At 42.8% G+C, this 24,431-nt stretch overlaps 1 protein-coding gene across 1 annotated transcript; it reads left to right on the plus strand.

The window, feature by feature from the left end:
• Positions 1 to 24,077, plus strand: LOC119649322 (trypsin alpha-3-like). The gene is made up of 7 exons (XM_038051424.1): positions 1 to 239; positions 8,040 to 8,150; positions 8,387 to 8,521; positions 12,946 to 13,056; positions 18,926 to 19,111; positions 23,698 to 23,849; positions 23,908 to 24,077. Exons 1-7 carry the CDS (start codon positions 129 to 131, stop codon positions 24,020 to 24,022), a joined length of 921 nt encoding a protein of 306 aa, XP_037907352.1. The 5' UTR covers positions 1 to 128; the 3' UTR covers positions 24,023 to 24,077.
• The last annotated feature ends 354 nt before the right edge of the window (positions 24,078 to 24,431 follow it).

Here is a 24,431-nt window from a genome sequence, read left to right on the forward strand (position 1 = left end):
ATTAACAAAATTATTAGATTTGTCAAATATTCCAAAGGGTCATGAAGCTTTAGGAAAAACTTCTAGTTTGTATTTTATTAATTTTATTTCCTATTATATTATTTATTTTCGTTTTCGGTGGATAAATTATGTGGATACTTATTGGAGTCTGCACCCTTTTATTGCAACTCTCCTCAATAGGCGAGTGCAAGGAAGATTCCGCTGTTCAAAAAGCTACACTTGGCCAGTTCCCATCTATTGTAAGTAACTAGGGAAAAGATGACTAAATTATGTAATATATTTCATATTTTAAAAGTATTCTGTTTTGAATATTTTAATTGTAATAAGCTTTACTTGAGAAGGGTCAGAGTCGCGCGGCCGAAAAAATTTGGTAGGTGTCTCATGTGAGACTGCTTTTAGTTTATGTGGCTTTCATATGACTCCACGCCTTAATACATTATAAAATTGAATTTATGGATGTCATGTTGTCTACGAGTAGTTAGTAATGAGTGAAGGGATCGTTGTCGCATTGCTTTGGAAAATGAGAATGGTTTTCCGATATCATCGTTCTTTTGAAGGGAGTGATTTATTTCCGAATGCGAAAACTAGCGCCCAACAGAAACTATACTTTTCATGCACGAAAGATAGGATCCAACTAGGAGATCGTATTCAGGATTAAATTCGCTTGACAATACCTAATTTCCACTATTTTTCGTTTAGTTAGATAATTCGCTTACCTTGGATAGCTAAAAATCAGGCCACTGTTCTGAACAATAGCCCCCTATCCTATCTGGATTCATCGCCATTTACAGCAAAAACTAGGTATCTCCCACATTTTTTAAATCAAGGATATTTTCTCAGCTCGCTGCTCTTTCTTTTAAGTTGCTTCTGCCTGCATGACTTCCATCACGTTTCTTACTGCGGCCCATACTTTATGTGATATCAGCATATTCCCCGATATATCCTCCGGCTTTGAAAGCCGTTCAGTTGCAGCCTCTAATAAGGTTCTATACTTAGTCAGTCACCTTCGCCTTCATTTCCTAAGATATTAATGAAGATCATGTTGCCCGATAGGCGCAGCAGATTTGGAGAGAGTTTAGTCTGATGGCTACCATTTTCTTCAGGTTTGCCCTGAGCTCTAGAGTTTAGGAGTACACGTAGAATCTTCCTTGCTCGTCGGATCGGAAGTGCTTGAAGTTTGTGTACCGAAACACCAAGCTTCGGTTTGGGACTCACTTCATAGTTCGCTATAAAAACCGCCAATGATTGATTTCTGTAATGTTCCCACGCTCCTCGACAACGATATCGCGGGCACTCCACGAGAATTCCATCGATATAAGCTGGGCATTGTGGACCCAGGCGAAGTAAGATGATGAGACCCTGAATAGTATTCGTCTCCCCTGTTGTACTCGAGAAAGACAAGTAAATGGCGGCTAGTCTTTTGGTCGGTTTTTGACGGGATCTTGACTACAACATTCTGGTCTAAATTAATGATTATATATATGGCCACGATGCTGCAGGATATTTTTAGGATATTGTTCTGCAATACAAACCATTATTATTTCGGCAACTATGGGTCATTCTCCATCTACATAGGCATTTGAAATAACGAGTCATTAGCTATATATAATATATAATTTATGAATGACACATAACTTGGAATTTCTTAAAGCTTAATGGGAGGCTATAGTAACCGAATATGCTTATTTTGGTCACGATCTTAGCGAACTGTGCCATTGATCCAACCTGGTAATTTTGCCTTCATATTCATAATGATGATGATGATGATTCATAAAGTGTCATTCTTTATCTTTTATCATAATCAACGGGGCAACAACCGGTATCCGGTCTAGGCCTGCCTTAATAAGGAATTCCAGACATCCCGGTTTTGCGCCGAGGTTCATCAATTCGATATCCCTAAATGCTGTCTGGCGTCCTGACCTACGCCATTGCTCCATCTTAGGCAGGATCTGCCTCGTCTTCTTTTTCCACCATAGATATTGCCCTTATAGACTTTTCGGGTGAGATCATCCTCATATATACGGATTAAGTGACCCGCCCACCATAACCTATTGAGCCGCATTTTATCCACAACCGGACGGTCATGGTATTGCTCATAGATTTCGTCGTTATGTAGGCTACGGAATCATCCATCCTCATGTAGGGGGCCAAAAATTCTTTGGAAGATTCTTCTCTCGAACGTGGCCAAGAGTTCGCTATTCTTCTTGCTAAGAACCCAAGTCTTTAGTGACTGGTAAGTACTCGGAGTCAGAGAGGAGATGGCCGACCGAGTAACGCCACGCTAAATTCACTGCAATCACTGCGTGCATTCTGAGGTGGTAAGTAGGTGGCACTGACGGTCATAGTGCTGCTGCGACCAACCAACTTTAGACCATCACTATAGCCTTGGTGCCTAAAATTGCGTTAGGCGGATCAACTAAGTTTTCCTATTCGATAAATATATTGTCTTTGATAAACTGTTTGACGCATTTTTTTAAGTGACTTTTCGATTGGAGAAGCCATAATTGCCGACTTCTCGTTTTCGAACAAATTATCAATGGAACACTCGCTGTGTTGATTTGGAAATATCCCAAATTAGCGTGAAAACTAAACCACTAAACCGCAAAGTTGTAGATCAACCCCCCGAAGGGTAAAATAGATCATGCGGCGGTCATGGATCAAGACCAAAAACACAATGACATCACACCGCAACACTAGATGTGCCACCCCGTAGAAATTGCCGCTCAAATCTGCCACTGTTCAACTGGAGGCAACTCTAATTATAGTTCATGTTGCTGAAAAAGGAGGCCAGTACTTCAGCGATAAATGACGGCGTAATAAAATCTAATGCCGTCGTCACAGCATTAGACAAAGACTAAGAGTCGCACAGGATCTCACAAACATCGTCGTCCTCCGAAAATAGGAAGCACATTATTTTACAAAATATCATGATCGAACGCTTTGCTGTATTCAAAAAAGACAAATTAAAGTAAATTTTGAAGGCATTCCCCTAGCATCAAAGAAACCCTCCTAATTACTTCGCAATACAAGAAACAGAACCTTGTAAAAGTCTACTAATGCGGTAATTTACGAACTTTAGATTGAGGAGCTGCCCTTTGAGCTGCTGTCATTTCATGTAATGTCAGGTGACCATTCTCCCAAGAACCCCCAAAAAAAGACACTGCCATGTCGACATCCAGCACTCATCCCTGCAGTAACTTACCATATGAGTTGACAGCCTGGTTCAGCAGGGCAGAATACTTTAAAAATGCAACAAACTGCCTTCAACCTTGAAGACCCTCAGACTTCAACTCAACCACCAAAGGTCTACGTCCAAATAAAGGCGCGGGCGAAATACTATCTGTTTTTACCGTAAAATATTTGGTGATCTTGCATGCAAATCCACCACTCCATTTATTTACATAGACCCGAGTCTGGAAAATAGTAGTCACTGTCCCCTCACAAGCCTCGATATTTATTTGGTAAAGCAACCTAAGAAGTTTTTCGCATCCATTTATTTGCCGTTGTCGTAATTATTCAACACCTTTCAAATAAACACTTATAGAAAATTAAAGTAGCTTTTCCCGAGCTCAAGCTTCCCCGGAACTTCTCTTGGCCATTTGTCATCACCGTCATACAAACGGCTATCCTTGGGGCTAACTTCATCAAATACTTCCGACCGGTGGTGGGTCGAACCAATCATATAGCGATGGAAAGGACAATCTCCCTTACCACTAAATGTGAGATAATTAAAATTCCCTTTCTCAGCATTTCCGCCATTCATGGAGGAATTAACCACTTCCGCGAATTCATTTAGATTACCGAACCCTCAACAAGCGCCTCAGCGGCAAATCGGAAGTAGGACTGTGCTCGCCAGATAGCAACCAAAGATCATCCCGTTTTCGCTAACTGCAGGAAACTTGCTATTGGAATGTTGCTAAGGAATAGTTGCGACCCTGCTTCAATCAAAACATCAACAGACTATCAAGCAATTCATAGGCCAGTCCTATCTACCTCGAACAAGAAGAGAATGCAAACTGAAGACACTGGGACGATTACCAATATCTTAACCCGAGGAAGCAGCCTGGCAAATGCTTACCAATCTATTAAAAGTTTCTTCACTGCGATTCATGGGAAATCAGTTTTTTTAAACTGAGGATCTAGAAAGAGCTTACTTTGCACGACGGGTGCTGGAAATAATTGACCTTTTTCGAACCCCCGCACTCCTTCCTTTGGCCACTAATGTCGAAACTAATACCTGCTTTAAAAAGCACTAATCGTGACCTGTCATTTGATATACATGGCTACATTCGATGAAAAAAATTGAAACCCTCCCGTTTGCATATTTAGGGATCCCTTTAAATTCAACGTGGAACCATGCAAATCACCACATCCAAGGGGATTCGCGGTTCGCACCTTAGGTGTAACCGTCTTTGAGGAAATAGGTGGGACAAACAGATAGACAGGTAGACAGACTGATGGACAGACAGACAGACAGTAAACCGATTTTGAAAAGATCAAAGTTTAGCCCGGCCTAAAAGATCTAGCCAGAAACGTCCACAAGACAGGATAGATGCAGAAAAGGGATCTCACGTTTCAGTTGAAATTGTCGGCATTAATTGATTTAATCGACGGAGAGATCATAATGTTTATGAACGCAATAGGGACCTCAGACGCTTATTCTGCAAAGGAAAGTAGGGAGGGGATAACCGACCTATTGCTGGAAGTGGTAAATGCACGTAGTTGATTGGAATGAAAAAATGATATTTGTGTTTATGCACCATCGTTCACGGTTCGTTGAAATGCAGCACTTCCCATTATGCCCACACTCCTCCTCTACTGTTCTGCGCTAAGTCTTTTTGGGACGACCCATTCGTCGCTTATCTTGGGAGAAACATGTTAAACAACCTTACTCGTGACGCAAGGTGCGACATTCAAAGGTGATCGTCGTTAGTTTGTTAATTAGAGGCTTTTGTGCAGTTGGTCTTTCGGAAAGGGTGAGGGTTTTTGTCACCTATGCGCTGGTGCGCGGTATGTGTTGCTACGTTTACAAAGACCACACGCACGCAGCAGTTTCGAAATATGAGAGAGCTACACAGCAGGGAAACAGTACGCTCAAAGCCGAGAGGAGAGACCTCAGGCTGGTTTACAAAAGCATCTGGGGAGCAAATCTTCAATTCAACCAACAAGGCACTAAAACCCTTTAATAATTGCAGAATGTCATGGCAGTTCCTCCAGTAAATACAGAGCTGTAGGGGATTTGCATCAGAATTACCGACAACAGGGGCATGGACGGGATACCGTGTAGCGCGCTTAAGCTCTGCGTGAAATCTAAATTGGACATGTCCGTTGAGTTGTTTGAAGGGTGGCATGGAAACGGCAGAAGTTATCACTGCTGCCTAAGGCTGGCAAACATCTATGTATGACACAAAGGAGCAAATGTTAGAGCAGGTAATTTGTAGTACATTGCCCCTGGTTGTTGATGGCAAAGGGATTCTCATTTCGGCAGTTTGGGTTCCGTAAGATCAAAATTGGTTATTGGATGGCCGAAAATGTAAATCACGGAAAAGGTAATGCCAGCAAATATTGCGTGGTAGTGACCGTGAACGCCTACCTTACTGCCATTGCCGATAACGAATTCTGGGAATGTACGGTCGGGTTGGACACAGATGGTGGGTCCAAGGAGTATGATCTCCCCGCGGGTGTCCCACAGGACTCCGAATTGGGCACACTACTGAGGAACATGATGTGCGATCATGTACTTAGTCTTTCAGTTCCAGAGGCTATGGTCGCAAAACATCTTGAAGGTAATGAAATGTACTATCCAAAATGATGCAATGTAACCTTTGCTATTAATGCTTGGTTTTTGAGCGCTAGACTGGCGCCTGCGAAAGGAAAGACGGAAGCGTTGCTCATCATCAAACGATGGAAGAGAAATTTCGTCCGCATCAAAGTTGCAAAAGTTATAGCATTATTTCTAAGACGGTCATCAAGTACTTTTGTACGTGTATCGTATGGCATAGTATGGCTGTAGTAAGAATGATGTGGAATGTAAGAGGACCGCGTCATATTTGCAGGCTTTTTATAGCCTGAGCTATATCTAGCATGTTTTACCGAATGCACATCATGACTGCGGTCTACAAAAGAACAGCCATAAGGGCGTGTTCTACCTTCGGAACTGCCTCAGATGTCGTCATGCGTCGTTACGAAAATTGTGTCAACTGGCATTTTGGCAGATGGAATCACAAGCATATATAATATCAGCTTCATGTCCTCTCTGGAAAAAAGCTGAAAGTGAGGAATTTATTGGTCGATGATAATAGCGATAGGACCACTGAAACAAGTCTGGAAACAGGAAGCTGGACGCTTCAGGTATGAAAGGTTTTGTGTATTTCCTGTATAAAGATATTTGAGTGTGCATTTGCCCGATTAATACGTAGCACGTAATATATGCATATATTATATGAGAATACCCATTTTCGGGTGATGCTCACATTCAAAGTCTTGAATTTACAAAGAAGCGACAACTTTGACCTAACTTTGTTAGTAATAATGCGACTTCCACCTAACTTGGTAGAATCATGCCCTATGTTATAGCCTATATCATGATGCTAGGATGAACTTAAGGGGGGTTTTGCGGTCAAATTCTGAAAATTATAGTAATATGCTATTATTGACTTTATTTGAACAGATGTCTGTATGTGGGATATTTCGGAGCCTAGGCATATAGTGGCAGCCTCCTGATTATTTTTCAGATTTTTCGGTTTGGTAGTTTCTGAGAGTGGGTCCGTTAAGGAAATGATCATTTTCGACCCCCCGCACTCCCACACCTTTCCAACAAATGTCAAAATTAACACCGGCTCCGGAAAGTACCAAACGAGATCTTTCATTTGGTATCCCATTGGCTGACTATGGCTATATTTGATGAAAAAATGAAGACAGACCGACAGATAGACAGGCAGACAGTAAACCGATTTGTTTTACACAAAACCTTAAAAAATTCGTTGGGCACATACTTTGACCGTGGAGGGAAAATATATGGGTATCAAGTATAATTTATGTTTAGAAAAACGACACCTCATCGGATTGTCTAAACTGCGATGAGGTCCCGGAGGACCCAGCGCACATATTCTTCCATTGTCTGAGATTCGAGAAAGAAAGAGCTTGGAGGAACTCTAGGTGAGATACAATCACTGAAAATGTTTAGCCGACGAATGGTAGCATGCCAGAAGAATTGGAATGCAGTCAACGCGATGATCGCAAGAATCCAGGGTAAACTGCGAAAAGCGGACGAGGTGAGTTACGAACGCTATGCATAGACGAAATGGAACCTCGCTAAAGTATTTTAACACCCTCTCTGGTGGTGTGATTAGGTCAGTTTCTTGCAAAAAGTTCCTCTTCCATGCAAAAAATAATACTCAACATGTCGAAGCTACTCCAGCAACACCTCTGGGATTCACCCAACGATCAACTGCAATGTATACAGCTTTTAACGAAAATTTCCTAAGGCGAGTAGTTACGGCGACTAACAGGCTGTTAGTACGGCCTTGGAAGTTGGCTTCGAAAACTCGCAATATCATTGTGAATAGAAAACTACAAAATTACCTAAAAGGAGACTTGGAGAAGCCATAATGTTGGTTGTTAAGAAGTGTTTTCTTCGGATTGAGTCGAACCCCAATTTGGGGAAGGTTAGCATTATTCTGGACATCTGGGAAGAGTTGTATGTAGGGCGCTGTACACTCAAAGTGATAGCCTCTATACGGGGAATCGCGCATCAATCACATTTACACAATATCGCTGTCACTTCGTTGAAGCGTGCCTCACCTATCTCCTGGTCCTCTCTACCTCCTGCTCGGAAACTCTAGTATAGTTGATTTTATTTGATAGCATAGCCAGCAATTACCGCTCTTTTTAAAGAATGACCTATCCACTGTCGTTTTCGCCTTGTTCTGTTCAATGTCCCACAGGAGCCTATATAAAACAGCTTGCTTGAGATTAGAAAATGTTTTTGCGCCTTTTAGAATATTATTAATGCGCATTTCCTCAATTTTTATTTACAGGTAGCCTTTGTGGATAAGCAGACCCGTGAAATCAAATTCGGAGGAACGCTAGTCAGTCGATTTTGCATACTTTCGGCAGCTCACTGTTTTGATTCGACTTCTCCTTCTTCGGCAAGTACCATTATTAAGAACTATTAAATATCCATTTTTCTTAACAACTCTAGTTGCGTAATTGCGTAAAAAGTTTGCTTTTAATAAATATGCTTTCCCCTTTATTGTGTTTACTTCAATTTGATAAACCCAGAAGTAGCAAGCCTTTAATTTTCCATTGAAATTTTCTTCAAACCATTCTGTACAGGTTGTCAAACTACCTTAATTTATATCAGAATTGCTTGCATTTCTTTTAGGTATTGGCGATGGGTGGAGACGTAAGATCCACACCTCCAGCGGCTGCAAGTCGACAGCTGATCGGCCTAAAGACCGTTACCCGACATCAGAAATATAACGCAAAAACCTTAACTTGTGATTACGCTCTTGTAACAGTAAGTTGAAATTTTTTTGATTCATTAGTTTGAGGCGTGGTTTGAGGTTTAAGGAAATTAATGACAAGCAAGCCCACTCCTGGAAATAATTATTTACTTATAAAAAGAATAAATGGAATGGATTCGGTTAAACATTGTTCGCAGAAGAAGAAAACTTAACCTATGCTCAAGGCCGGAGAGAAAACTGTGCCGGAAAACTGGCTTGGGGTGAATTTTTTGAAGGTGTGAAACCAAACCTTATTCAAATCGATCGAATGTCCTCGATCCTGTCCATCCCTCTGTCTATATGTCGGTCTTCTTTTTCTTTGAGGAGACGGAAATCGTTAAAAGACACTGGCTTGTGCACGCCCGCATTTGGGATTTTTACCCACTAAAACCATCCCGACTCACTCCATAACCGATGAAACAACCATAAGGTATTACATTACGGGGAGGAGTCAGCTCACTCTAGCTTCGTCACTTTTCTTCTCTACGCCGTGTACGTAACTGCGCTTTTCTCTTTTCCTCCGCGTTTCACAATTTGTTCTGGATAAATGCGACCATGATGTTGATTGCATCACAATCCTCTTTATATATTATTATTCTCAGCATCAGATTTTCTGGTACCATCTTTTTCAGGGCTATATATGCAGTGGGTGCTTCCATGCTACTGGAAAAATCATTTTGAACATGCACCCTTCGAGCGATTAAGCAAACATGTCCGGGTTTGGATTTCACAAGAAGCTTAAGAGCCTTATTCGTACTCCTTCCAGACCCGCGGCTTTACTTCCGCCTATTCGACCCCATATTTCCAGCAGCTCGTCTTTGGTGGCTTGTAGAGTTGCTGAAACATTCAGAGGTCGCAGGAAGCTTCCTGGGGGAATAACCCCTTCATGATTTTCCGCAAAAGGGTGGCCACGTGGTCTGCGGAGACGAACGGCCTCTGAACCACCCCATCACGATTTTCTAGGCTCTCCCCACAGGTTTACATCTGCTTCTGGGCAGAGTTCCTCAAAGCATTTCCTCTTGTTCCGTTGGATGGTGAGCTTGAGAATTTGCGGGCTTCTTTATAGACGCATTCTTTTTGGCTTATATCGATTTTACCTACCGCCCTCTGAGCTGCTCTTTTGGCTGGCCAGTTCACGATTCCTCCAGTAGTTTGGTTTTCTACTGAGGCATGAGCACTTCCCAGGCATGGAAGCGTCATACGTTTGGCATTGTGCCACATTCTGCCTCTCTGAAGGTCTACTTATCCAAAGTTCTTGAACACCTGCCTAACGTATTTTTCGGTTTCGAGTATTATGGTTCTCTGCCCTGTGACTCTACCCATAGCTCAAAGAAGATTACTTGGTGATTGCTGTGGGTTGGCTGACGCACCAGGACATACCACGCGCCAGTGCAGCGCTGACAAAGGGCTGACTACGATTGAGGCGGACCCTCCTTTGCGCAAAAGCGTCTAATAGATTGCACCTCCTTGCATTTGTCTCTCCGCTACCTCGCTTAAGGGCCCAAGCATTGAAATCACCGGCAATCCAACCCCTTGCGTCGATAACAAGACTGTCAAGCATGGCTTGCGACAGTCTCAAACTTGGTGAGGCGTAACAGCTATATAAGCATATAACTCGTTCATATTCGTCAATGCAAAGACAATGGATGCCTGACTCGTAATACATTGTTTGGCTTGTCTACCACGAGTCCATATCGAGCGAGTGACCCATATTGTATCGCGACGGTTTTTATACGATTCACCCATCATGGCAATTTCCATGTCAGATTCTTGGTGGTCTGCTAGCGACTCTGCAATGATTGAGATTTATTTGAATAAACCTCATTTCTTCTGACTACAGTCAGTGCCTTTCGAAATTACTTTGCACAATAGACATTTGGGGTCCCTATTGCACTCCCTGCCAATATAGGTTATCTACCTACATCTTCTGGATTGATCAGTCTTCACGAAAAGCCCAAACGGCTAACTGCCCACCAAATCCGAACTTTCACAGCCGCCAACAACTTTTGCGATGCCTCCGCGGGTACTCGTATTGTGACCGCATGAGTACTGCCATAATGCATTCCTCCATAAGTTCTTCCAGTTTGAATTGTTCCTTGAAGGCAGTAGAAATTTAGTATGTAGATCTCATGTTTTTGGGTACACACTGCGGCATTCTCTCCAAGTTTTTATTATGAGTTCGAAAGCCATTAGTTGTGCTTGTTGGTAATACTGGTCCATCCATGTTCACCTTGGGCTTCACGATGCGGGTCGACGTTCGTACATTGTCTAAATGCTCCCCCCCCCCTGTTTTTTGAGCTTTTAGTGCCCATTTTCGCAATTTCCCGTCCGCCTTTTATTCTCTTGGGCTAATTCGATGGCACTATGCTTACCCGTCACTTGCGTCATTTGTGACACTTTTGAGATAGCAAGTTTCGATGTCTCCTTAGTATTTCTTTCCTCGTCCAGCGATCTATTTTAAAGAACTCTTATATAATAACCCTAACCATATTCTTTATGCCTTGGTGCACGTTGTGGTTTTCATTGATAAATTCGGACAGCTCAACTATTTTCGCTCCAAGCTTGGCGAGGGGTAATACCTCCAGATCTCTACTCTCTATGAGCCTCGACGTGATTACTCCATTTACCCGCTCTATTACCTTTGGTTCTCTTTCTTGGTCTTGCAGTACCTCCTGTGGTCGCCTCTTTATATAGTGGATGTTATCACCATTTTTTTCGTCCAGCGACCTGCCTTCACTTTATCTTTGTTTGGTTTTGGTACCGGTGTTTTCAGTAAGATGATACTACCCTGCTACCCTACCTGATTCTCGAAACCGAAATCACTTGTGCATTATATACCACGGTGGCAAGTTGTGCCTCGTGACACGCAAATGTGCAAACCGCATCGGCTATGGTCGATTTTACGGCAATCGTCGAAGCACAGAAAGGATACGCAAGACTTCAAAGCCGAAGGGCAGGTTCCAAATATGGATTAAAACCGCATATTCTCCGAGATCTTTCAAAAGAGACCAAGGCCATTCATTCCGCCCGCTTTTCGCAATGAGGTATTTCACGTGGTCCATGATCTCGCGCACCCAGGCATCCGGACAACAAATTGGTTAGTAACAAGAAAATTCTTGTGACCCTCCAAGAAAAATGACATTAGTTTCTGGGCAAAAAAGTAGTATGTAAGGAAAGAAGTAGACGTATTCCCTCGGTGGACCAAACGCTTTCATACCGGTTACCTCGACAATATTTGCTTTTTGCGAGAATCGAATGGATGCAAGTGTTGCCTCACTCTAATCGACAGGTTTACGCAGTGGTCTGAAGCAATACCCCGACTGATATTACTTCACAATCATGCACTGAGGCCCTCTGTCAAGAGTGGAACCCGCGCTTTGCTGCGGTAGTTACTACAGACCAGGGAATGCAGTTCGGGTCTGCACTTCTTGCGGAGTAAAGTATATGCCCCTTGGTTTCGAAAGCCATAGGTCAACTGCATACCAACTACAGTCCAACAGAATGTTGGAACGGTGCCACCCGATGCTGAAGGCCACTTCGATTGCTCGCGATGACCTATCGGGGTCGCGGACCCTACTCTTTGTCCGACTTGGCCTCCGAACAACCCAGCGAGAGGAATTCGCGAACAGCCCCGGGGAAATGGTGTACGGGGAGAACTGCCCGCTGATCCTGTGCTCGACACCAGGTTGATTTTAAGCAGCACTGGTAGGCTGGACGCCGTTTCGAAGCTGTAAAAGCCTGCACCTAAACGACAATCGACTACCATAGTCAGCACCGCCAAGGGTCTTGAGACGTGTTCGCAGGTCCTCATTAGAGTGGATGCTGCTCAAGGGCCGTTACAAGCACCATACGAGGGCCCTTCAAAGTCTTAGAGCGAAGCACTTAAGAATTCAAACTCGACGATCGAGGCGGGCACAGGTGGGTCTCTCCCTATCGGGACTCAAGCCGTTTACGGAGCAATAGGTGCACCGGCAACATAATACAACCGCTTCGCCAAGTGCAAGTGGGCCAGAGCCACGTCGCGGGATTTCATTGCTGAACGGGCAAGGGAGAGGAGTGGGCGCATCTGGATGCACCCACTGGCACTAAACCCAAGCCAGCACATCTGGCTGTGGAGCTACGAGGCCCAGGCTTAACGGACTTTTTTCTAGCTGTAGCCACCGACTCAATATGATACCTCCTGGAGACGTTGTTTATTTCGCCCGGGATTTCTCCAAGTATTAATTGAAATCCTGTATACCGTAAGGGCTCAGCTTCCGGGATTCCGATTTATTTTATGTTGACTGAAGAGAGCCTCACATTAAATAGTTTTCGGGAGAATTTCTCCAACATAGCTGTTTTATGTTAATAAAGAAAAGTTTGTTTTCACTATTTTTCTACTTTTTTTCAGTTTTTTTTAGTATATAATATATATTACAGCAATGTTTTCTCTTTCAAGCTGTCAGAACCAGTCAAGGAAACGGCCTTCTTTAAAGTAGCGCCTCTAGCGAAAATTACGCCAACCACGAAAGCTAATTGCAAATTAGCTGGATGGGGAGTAGCAAGAAAGGTAACTTTTTTATGTAAATTTTCACTTACAGGGTGCATTCTCTGCAGCTTACCAAGAGCAAAACATTTTTTTCAAGATTTAATTTATGAGAATAATGGGTTCACGAAATATAGTGTATTATAGGGAACTAGCATCTCCTTGAATCTGAACGTCTTTGTGTTGTCTGAAGAGTTTTAATTCTGTGCGAAAATTGACAGAGTCCAATTACATTTTGCAGAATTACTGATCCTAAATGGAGAGACTATTTTTAATATATTTTGCATTCATTCTTTTTTTTGAAATGTAGAAGATACAGTGGACAACGATTTTTAGATCATACAATCATATTCCGGATCGGAAAAGCTTAATTTCTGTGTAACGATGTACTCCGCCTAATGCTTTGTATGTATGTATTCCTACACTTTTCCATAAAACCCCGAAATTATCGCAGTCGAACCTGCTTACCAAGCAGCCTGTAGATTTGCAGAAGTATTAATTAATTTTGATAACTACGTTCTAAGTCCATGCATCTGCCGGAGATCGAAAAGAACAGTGCTAGACCCGCCACGATATTTGGCAAATATTGACGGTACAGGTTCTACAGCAATTACGTTCAGCTCGACTGAAATGTCCCTGTGACACGCGCTTGTATGCCTCTGCGCTAGCCAGTTTTGGTAAAAGGGGGACATTTCAGCCCCTCTTCAAGTTCATTGCACGGTTCGACCGCCGAATGACAATATACTCTGATGGTTGTTGCATTTTTTTCTGCACAATCGCACATCTCGAGCGCAATTTCTCATGTCATGAAGGGCGCATTCATTAGATTAACAATACGGAATCATAAAAACAAGTCGGAATACCGGAAGCTCGCGCTTCGGGTATAAAGGTTTTGTGTTCATCTTATGTGAGAAACTTCAACGCACATTTTTCTGTCCGTATATAGCTACAAATCCAACATAATCCTTCATATTTTTCCAAACTACGAGACATACGTACATATTACAGCCGTAGATATTACGCTCACCCTAAACAAACAAACTGCCTATTTCCGAATACTGTACACATATAGGCACGTATATAAATTGATCGTACCCATATTTCCGATTTACTTCTTAAATCTATTTGAATTAGGCACTACCCGCAAAGTTCATTAGCACGCATCTATTATATACCTACATACACACATGTCTGGCTGACAAATAACTAAAAAACTAAAACAAAATAATTCTCCGCGACCCAATTCATAAGAACTCATTTCGTTGTGGTATTGACGAATTGATATGTGATGATGACGTCATGCAGGTTGTAGAGTGCACGAAATTCACAAAAAATTGTAAAGTTTCACCCCCGATAACTTTGTTAATAATTGTTGGATTTTCTTCAAACTTGACCAAACTGTGCATTATGTTCTTCATTACACGCATGCCAAATTTTGTACTTCTGGGATGAACATAAGGGGGGTGCCGGGTAAATTTCTAAAATGTGGAAATATACTACTATTAACTTTATTTGTGCAGATATCGGAACCGGATATATTTTGAGGCCTAGATTTCGTAGAGATGCACCACTGTGATTTTTTTCAGATTTTTCGGTTGGATAGGTTCTGAGAACGAGACCTTTTACACTTTTTGTGGGTCATTTTTTCAACCCTCACTCCCCTACGTTTCATCTAATATCAAATATTGAACCAGATTCGAAAAGTACTAATTAAGACCTTTCATTTGATACCCTACACGGCTATATTCTGTGAAAAAAAAAATTGTACCCTCCATTTACATGTATGGGGAGCCCCCCCCCTTAAACTTAACACGAGATGGCGCCACTTACTGCATGTAAAGGGATCACCAGATTACATACTCTCACCAATTTTCGTGACAATCGGTCTAGTCGTTTCCGAATAAATCGGGTGTGACAGACAGACAGACAGACAGACAGACAGACAGACAGACGGACAGACGGACAGACAGACACCGTCTCGATTCTAATCAGGTTTTGTTTCACACAAAACCTTAAAAATTGAAAACGTATAGTGTCAGCAAAATTTTAATTAAAAAAATTGTTCTACTCATGGTAATATTAAAACCCGCGACGTCTCAAGCATTTCATCCAAGCCGCGGATCACTACGAAATAATCTCGAATTCTACAACGAACACCGAGTAAAGTCCACGACCCAGGCAGGTGTTAATTATCGGAAACCACTTCCAGTGTTATCCTTATTTTTATTTTCTGGCATTTTCGTAGGTCTAGAGATAGTTTCCATTTAAAAAATTAGGCGAGTTTTTACAAAATAGTTTTCAGTAGAGGAAAGCCAACAAGCATCTCTAAGGGCCAGTGTTCAATAGTAAGATACTTCGTAGATTAAAGCGTCGAAAATTTGGATCTCTTTTGGAGTGAATACTGTGGAGAAAATCAATCTCTAAATATTATTTTATTCAGTTTTCCTATATTTGGAGAGTACTATTTGGGAGACGAGGTTACGGAAGTAGTGGGTGCGTGTCGGCACGAATTCATAACATATATCCTGAATTGCTTTGATTAATTAGCAAACTGTGCTATTGATTTTATTATTTGATCATCAACATCAACGGCGCAACAAAAGGTATCCGGTCTAGGCCTGACTTAATAAGGAACTCCAGGCATCCCGGTTTAGCGCCGAGGTCCACCAATTCGATATCCCTAAAAGCTGTCTGGCGTCCTGACCTACGCCATCGCTCCATCTCAGGCAGGGTCTGCCTCGTCTTCTCTTCTACCATATATATTGCCCTTATAGACTTTCTGGGCTAGATCATCCTCATTCATACGGATCAAGTGACCCGCCCACCGTTACCTCTCGGATTTTATACACAACCTCAAAATCATGGCATCGCTCATAGATTTCGTCGTTATGTAGGCTACGGAATCGTCCATCCTCATGTAGGGGACCAAAAATTCTTCAGAGGATTCTTCTCCCGAACGCGGCCAAGAGTTCGCAATTCTTCTTGCTAAGAACCCAAGTCTCCGAGGAATACATGAGGACTGGCAAGATCTTTGTCTTGTACAGTAAGAGCTTTGATCCTATGGTGAGACGCGGAACAGTTGTTGTAAGCTGAAATAAGCTCGGTTGGCTGACAACAACCGTGCGCGGATTTCATTATCGTAGTTGTTATCAGTTGTGATTTTCGACCCTAGATTGGAGAAAGTTGTATTCCCCTATCCTTATTCTTCCAGTTTGACCAGTGCGGTGTGATGTTGTTGGTTGGTTGGTTTTCGGTCCTGACGTTGCCACCACATATTTTGTCTTGCCTTCATCGATATGCAGCCCAAGATCTCGCGCCACCTCCTCGATCTGGATGGAGGTAGTTTATAGGTTTCGGGTGGTTCTTCCCATGATGTCGATATCGTCAGCATAGGCCAGTAGTTGGGTGGAAGGGTGGGAAGAGGATCGTACCTCTTGCATTTACCTGAGCATCACAGATCACTTTCTCGAGGGCCAGGTTAAAGAGGACGCATGATAGGGCATCCCCTTGTCGTAGACCGTTGTTGATGTCGAATGGTCTTGAGAGTGATCTGCTGATTTTATCTGGCCTTGCACATTGGTCAGGGTCAGCCTAGTCAGTCTTATTATCTCGTCGGGATACTGAATATTATTTGATACTCTCTGAATTTGTGGGAGTTGAGCTAGTTTTAATTTTTTCTTTTTTAAGCCTCTGTCCCGTTCACAAGCGGGGTCGGTTCATCGTGATCGGTTACGCCATTTTATTCTATCAAAAGTCTGATCTGGATGTAATCACTAGGCTTTAAAATCTCCATCCAGCGTATCAGGCGACTGTTGCTCCGGCTAGCCTTTTCGTCGTTTACCACCGACTTCCATGTTCAGACCGATCTCGGCAAGTGAATTCTCGTTAGCGCGATTTACGTGATCATACCATCGAAGACTCCTCCCTCGCAATTTTTCATGTTCGGTGCAACCCTACATCGATCACGGATATCCTCATTTTGGATGTGAACAAGTCGCGTTACGCCACTAGTCCAACGCAATATCTTCGTCCCCATTACCGCACGACGGCGTTCACTATTTTCTATAGTCGGCCGACACTCAGAACCATTGAAGGTGACAGGACGGACGAGGATATGGAAAATTTTAGATTTGAGAAGTTTGTTGATACGTCGATCACAAAGAACCCCAGTTTTGGAAGGCCATTTTATTCAGGTTGTGTTAATGCTTGAAGCATTTTCACAACGCAGTTCTCCATGCTTGAAGCATTTTCACAACGCAGTTCTCCATGCTTGAAGCATTTTCACAATGCAGTTCTCCACGGGCTGATAGCATCAACTGGAGATATTTAGATTACTCAGTTATGGGCAGTTCCCTGCCACTGATAGTGAGTGTACCTGTTTCACGACTTAATGTTATATACTGCTACCATGCACCTTGGGACCTCTTTCCCAAAGCCCTGCAGTACATTTAAGATTTGCTAACTTCTCTAGCTTAATATATATGATTGTACGGCGGTTAACCCTCAGTCTCATCTGGGCCTTACGCCATACGTTGTGGCTGCTCTTAGACCAAATAAAAGGAGGATCTTGTCTAGAAGATAGTTCTTTATTATTATTTTTTGTATTATATATATAGTATAACCGAAATCCATGATTACTTATATATTTATAGAATGAGCCGTTTTGGGCTAAAATCTAACTAGTGTCCTATAATCCCTGGCTGATGAGCTCCAGGATTCCATCAGATGAAAACGCATCGACTATCCTCGGTTCAAGGATGGAGTCCATAACGAGAAGAAAGAGGAGTGGTGAGAGGGTGAGGATGAACACCGACAGACACACGGAGCAGTTTTGATACACCTGCATCGTCGTTGAGCAACTGAACCCAGCGCGCAAGTTTTTCTGACACTTCACCAAGTATTATACAGTTCAAAATCGTAGTTAGCAAATCGTACCACATTTTCATCGGGACATAACATAATCGTGGATGAGAAGCCTGCCGTTAATGCCTCTCACAGGTTCAACGGAAAGCTGTAGACCACCTCCAAGTTCTTTTGTGGTGAAGCATGTACGGTAGTAACAAAATTGTTATATGCGTCAGCTTCTACTTTCGGAGTACGCTACGCTGGGTTTTTCGTGCTGTCACACGGTATCGGAGCTTTGGTAGAACGATTTGCTCTGCCGATTACAGAAATGCCTATGCTCAAAACCCTACGGTACTATTATTTCTGTGTCGATGCCAGCACTTCTTTTATTGTACGCATTCAAAAGCCAACTATTGTTGCTCTCACTATGGTTGAAAAATATTTTTTCCAACCAGTCGAAACTTAACTGAACCTGTGGTTAGTCTCCCCAGGACAATGCCTTCCTACCGCTTCTTCGGGGGCAACAAGTTTGCCAGACTCCACCGTTGATTAGCAAGGAAAATCATTAATGAGGAAAGAGTAGAAATGAACCAGAAATGAAACCTTGAGGGACTTCTGACGAGGGAAAAGAGGAATTAGAGACGAACTTGTTAAATAAGACCCTATCTACTCTACCATTTAGTGTGGCCTCGACCAGCGGAGAATAAATGGTGGAAATCATACGAGCAGAACTTCTTGAGAATGTGGTCAACAAATTCAAAAGCTTTGGAAAAGTCAGTGTAAAAAGTGTGTACGTCTCTTCTTTCATGCAGAGATTTAGGGAGAAGGTGTGCTGCGAAGTTTGGTAAAGCAATCGTTAAATAACTTTAAATATCGCAGCCAAAATAAGGACATGCTAAAATCCACAAGATGAGTTGTTTCTTTCTCAATATCCATAGTAAAATATACGAGTATGCATGTACTTTTAACAAAGTAATATAGTTGCAAATTTTCTTCATGTGTTTCTTTGTTTGATATTCCTTGTCTTACTGCACTTTCGCTTTTGCAGGGTCGTGCTGCCACTGGTAGGGTATTACGATTCTCTGCACTCTTTATCGGGGATACCAATGCATGTAGAGTTAGAATGGCGACGAAATTTGATAACACTAAATTATGCGCTAAAGCGAGTAGAGTATTGAGGAGTGGAGCATTGAAGAAGAGTGGAGCATTGAGGACTGGAGGTGACGCTTGCCAAGTAAGTGTTCATATATTTCATATCGTTTCAGTAAAAGGTGCGGACTATTATTTATCATTAGCAGCAATTGTCGACGCAATGATTGAGTTGGTTGAGGGGAACCTGGTTGCAAAGGGTCCGAATCTCGGTTTGTCATGGGTGGTTGGGTTCACCTTTGTGCTGCTTTCCTACCGTAGGTTTACCACTTGCATAAGTGCCGCGTGGTTTTAGATCGACATCCTGTAATAATCTGGAATGGAATTACCGTTCTTCTTTAATGAACAAATATCCGCTGTCACTTTCTGTCAACACGTGCACGGATATCGCGCCCATATACTGACCAAGTTCTTCAATCAGAACATCTCGGGGACGCTTCGCGTGGTGGTCTACACCCATATTGTAACCCAAAGGGAACATTGGTACAGAGCATTTTCAATCAATTCATTCATAATTTACCTTCTAACGTATTTTCGTTCAATGTTACTAGGCTAAAAAATAGCAACCTCAATAATACACCTGGACTGATTTGTCTTATTATCTTTCGGAACGTCAGATTTGTTATGTGGTATATGGCGATCAGTTAACATTTTTCGGTGCCTTTCTTTAGGGTATATTTGTGCTTGGAATACACTAATGTTCTCTTCCATAGATCACCGGCCCCTGCGCCCGCTCTCTCATCCATCTTGTCCACATTAGCGGTAAACATAACATTCTCCGGGTCCTCGATTGTAGTGCGTATTCTTGACTGGAAATACTGCCTGCATCTATCATGCCCCGTAAGAAAGTGTAATAGCTCATAATTCAATTCTCCGTGCTTTCATTCGTCCCATCCTTCAATACACGCGATCAGCGTATGAATCCCAACATTGTTGCCATCTCCTGTACAAATCCGTCCTAGTGGTTTTCCGAAAGTCAGCAGTTACGCCGGCCGGATTCGCTCTCTTTATCTGGTAGACGCAGTGGGTGCATTCACCAGAAGATCCAGGGAACCCATTGTTGCAGTGACACAAACTATCTCACTCGATACTCTCCTATATGCTCGCGATTGGATTGGATCCTTCTCCAAGCTACCGCGTTGGCCAGTGCTCGCACCTAGAGAGGAGGCTCATATATCATGATGGATATATAAATAACCAACGACTATATTTTGGGTCTCAAATATTAGGCATCATTCTTGCTAGGGATGATTCAGCTTTTGCTGCCTTTCAACAGGCATAGTCAAAGTGCCCTTGCGTCGATTTTCACCACAAGGTATCTAATGATCAATTTTGAAACTGGTCGTGGTTAGCTTCCTGTATTTTGATAATATTATTTTTCCTACGATTACTAATAAGGTGTTTAGTCGCTGTCTTTTCATCCGCTAGGTCTAGTTTAGTAATTTGTAATCATGCTTTGATGGCATGAAAGATGATAATTCACAAAGTTTCACTTCCTCGGAATATTTCGCAATTACCACCATCACCAGGCTGCAATACTAATCAACCTATTGCCTCGATGTGTCATCTGTCTCGTACTTAATAAGTCTTTCCGAAACACAACTCTCGATTATCCGAGCTGGATAACCAGGGACACCCAGTTTAGCCAAAGTGCTCCTAATCCGATCTCCGTCAGCCGAAATAAAGACATTCCTTTCTCTAGCGTCAGCCAGATCCAAAACTGTTGCTATTACATCGACTATAGAACGAGCTCACCGAACGGAAGCTGCCTGCTGCGTATCACCCTCTACATTTGCCTCTTTAAAAGATAGACAAAGGCGATAAGGCATCAGGTGACTTTTGGGGCTTCGGTAGCATAATCAACCTTTTCATTTTCAACTGGAAGGGAAACACTCCTTTCATATTAAGTACGATTCAAATGTTATTAGCCATGCGGCACTAATTTTAGCAGCCAGCTTCAGAGCTTTGTTTGGAATTCCGTTCAATTGTGGAACTTTGCTTTCCACAATGCAATGATCTCTTGTAGTTCCACTTCGGTTAAACCAGGGATCGAGGAGACATCCTGATGAAATATTGTCTGAGGTCCACTTTCTTCCGGTTATGGGAAGAGAATTGTAATTATTTTGAACAAGAGAATTTTTGGCAACAAATCTTGTTCATTTCAATCTTGTAGGCTGCGTCCTCACTGGTTCATTTTTGCTTCATGGTAGTTCGAAGATCGCGGTATTTTTTCTTGCTGATATAGCTAACTCACGCTTTGCGTCGCTGTTCCCGGCCTGAATAGTTTGGATATTTCAGTGGTTTGTTCGAATCCCTGACAGAATTCCCTGAAACTTTTTCGTTTTGTTTCACTGACGCGTTACTGTTCGTCGTTAGTAAATTTTATACCTCGGCTAGTCCACGGTTTGTTCGTCCGATTGAGGAGTTTCCGAACCCCTGTTCTCATTCTGATTCGGCCCCTGTTTCACCATGGTATATTCTTCGATGACGTGACTGTCTTCCGCCCGAGTTGTAGCTTTTCAGAAAAATCATTTGATTTTTCGCCATAGACTTACATTCATCGATTCGCTCCTGCTGTGACTTCATTCCACTCAGAAAGTTCGAGGGGGATCAATTCGAATTAAATGGAGTCAGCTCGAAATCAATGTTACAAAGAATAAAATCTGGCTGTGATGTTGTGCCGTAACGTCAACCACACCCATGATTACGATGTCATGGGACAGGTTCACCAGCTCTATCGCAGAGTGTCACCGGATATTTCCCAGTTCTGAGTTCGCCATCTAAATCAAATTCCATCCCAATATCATGCCCGACTATGCCAACTTTGTACATGGACTTCTAAGATAATTTTCCGTACCAGCAATACTACTCGATGTCACCCAAATACATTAAGTGTATCAGTTCATGCTTGGCAAATAGGCCACATTTGATTGCGTAGCCAGTGCCATGCAATACCAATGAACCCTCCCGCAAAAATGCCTCTCCGTTTGGTGGTACACTGGTACGCTTCTTGTTCCAAAAATTCAATTCAAACCCGATCTAGACTAAGACCCCTCCAGTTCTTTGAACTGTTTATAACTCGTCGAACCTCTTCTTCAGTAACATCATCCACTCAGCATGCTCGGCACGATATCCTTAGTAGCCCCCGAAAATTCATCACAATATTCTTTTGCTTCCTTTGCCGAAAGCTATACTATGTAGACATTGTTTAAGGATTCGTTGAACAATCTAAAAAAGGATCCGTTGGTTCTTTGTGTACCTATTACTCTGAACACGTCTGCAATGACTTATGCCATACATCGCAACGGACTGCATACGGCAGAAAGTGTTTGTGTCTGATTGTGTCCAGACTTCAACTACATGTGTACTATCGCAGATTGTATGGTTTCGGTAAACCCTCTCACTTTGCCGCTTGCCTACTGGCAGTGCTGATTTGAGTCAGCTTAGCAATATCCTGCTCCAATGAGCCGCGCCGACGTTTTAAACAAGTTGTCTATGGTGGATCCCTTCAGTCCCATAAACCAAGAACATGGAAGGGTTTTCTTGGCGTGCAGCCCTTGCAATAATATTTTACACGGTTACGGGATCCACACATATACCAATTTGGTGCTCGCTTCCAAAAAGAGCAATTCGCGGGCGGAATCGTCTGCACTCGTACCAAGGTAGCCGTCAGAAGCCTCCTTTAGCCAAGTCAGGCTATGTTGATTAATGAATGTAGAGAAGTCAAAAGAAAATAAATTTTTCTTTACTTAAAAAATGGCGTCTGCACGGGACGGCGGTCCAGTCGAGAAGAGGTGAAGCCTGCGCGCCGGCCCTGGGGCCAAACCGCCAGCCGCGATGTGGGCAGTACAGTGCGTAGGCGAATTCACCACGTCAATGCGTTCGTGGTTTATGCCTCCGATATGCCGCCACATGACTCCATCCTGACAACTGAAACCGCGCGGATTCAGCGAGGAACCCGGAACATGATCCCGCCAATGGGGTACCGGTCGAACCGGACGCTTAGCGGGCTCTTGTTTGGCTTAATTCAGCTTCCATAAGGATACCCATTTTGGCCGCCCGAATGTCGTCGTTTTAGGACTTTAAAGTTGCCCTCATATGATGGGTGCAGCGGCCTCCGGAGAGCGTCCAGGCTAATGAGGACCTGTGAACATATCTCGAGAGTCCTCGGGGGTGTCAATCTCCGCCATCATGTGTCGGGAAGATGGCGTGGGTCGCAGCTTCGAAACCGCCAGCCGCAACGCTGGAAGTATACACACGATTTCACCACGACAATGCAGTCGTGGTTCATACCTCCGATGTGTCGCCACAGCATCACGCTCGAGCCTTCTGACTTCTAATCTGCGTAGAAGCCTTCTTAAACAGGCATTCAGTATTTTCATGGCTGCCATAACATAGTGCAGGTATAATGAAGGTCCTTAGGTTTTGACGTGAGCACCTGCCGTCTGGGAGTAATGCCACGGTCCCCCGGACAAGAAGGCCGCAAAGTTCTTGTACTTTCCTCACCAACCCCTGAAAACACGATGGAGACCGAGAACCACTCAGACTACAACCAGGTTTGTATTGTGTCGCATTGCTTTTGTATATTTAGCTTATGAAGTTTGTGGTGTAGATGCCAATTTATATGTTTATTTAACTATCTGTATTTAATTTACGCTTTCTCAAACACAGGGTGATTCAGGCGGTCCATTATATTGCAATGGAAAACTTGCAGGAATTGTTTCTTCCAGACAAGGTTGCGCCAGAGCCGGTTTTGTAGGCTTATACTCCGACGTGGCGAAGCAACGGGCATGGATTGAAGAGCAGATAAAGCAAACACGAGCGTAAGTACTAATTTATGTAAATTAAAGCAAAATAATAATATCTTTCCATAAAATATAGATTAAGATCTCGGAGACTGAAGGGAATTGCCTCCAAGATGGGAACTTCACTTATACGTCGTCTGTTTACGGCAGCCATATGTGTTGTTCACTCAGTAAGAAGTGTCCTACATTGAAAAGGGGACACATTGTATGCATTTCAGTGACTTTGGAAATAATTTACAAATTAGAGTCAGAGTCTGTCATTACACAACTCATTTTACTTTGAAATGAATTTGTAATGAGTAGCATCGAAATTTTGGAATAAAATATATTGTATATAAAGAATGTCGTACTTTTCAGAGAATTTATTAATTTCGCGGTTCGTAGTAGTAGCCTAAGTGGTTCCAAATAGAAAGAGGCAAGGATTTTAATGGTTTTTTTCCAAAAAGCCTAATTCCTCCAGCATAGATCATAAAACATAAAGATAGGAAATGAGAAGCATCTCTCACGCATTCGTCTTAACGTTGGAATAGCGGTCTACCCCAAGTGTTTTCATTCATATCAGAACATACATAGAACATCCTCCTACTTTTCGATGGTTGA

The sequence above is a fragment of the Hermetia illucens genome, chromosome 2 (assembly GCF_905115235.1).
Source record: "Hermetia illucens chromosome 2, iHerIll2.2.curated.20191125, whole genome shotgun sequence".
NCBI lineage: Eukaryota > Metazoa > Arthropoda > Insecta > Diptera > Stratiomyidae > Hermetia > Hermetia illucens.

Coding starts and splice junctions, on each gene's coding strand:
- LOC119649322 (XM_038051424.1), top strand. CDS start 129: ATGTGGATACTTATTGGAGTCTGCACCCTTTTATTGCAACTCTCCTCA. Junction 240..8,039: donor TTGGCCAGTTCCCATCTATT/GTAAGTAACTAG, acceptor TTTTATTTACAG/GTAGCCTTTGTGGATAAGCA. Junction 19,112..23,697: donor CTGGAGGTGACGCTTGCCAA/GTAAGTGTTCAT, acceptor TCTCAAACACAG/GGTGATTCAGGCGGTCCATT.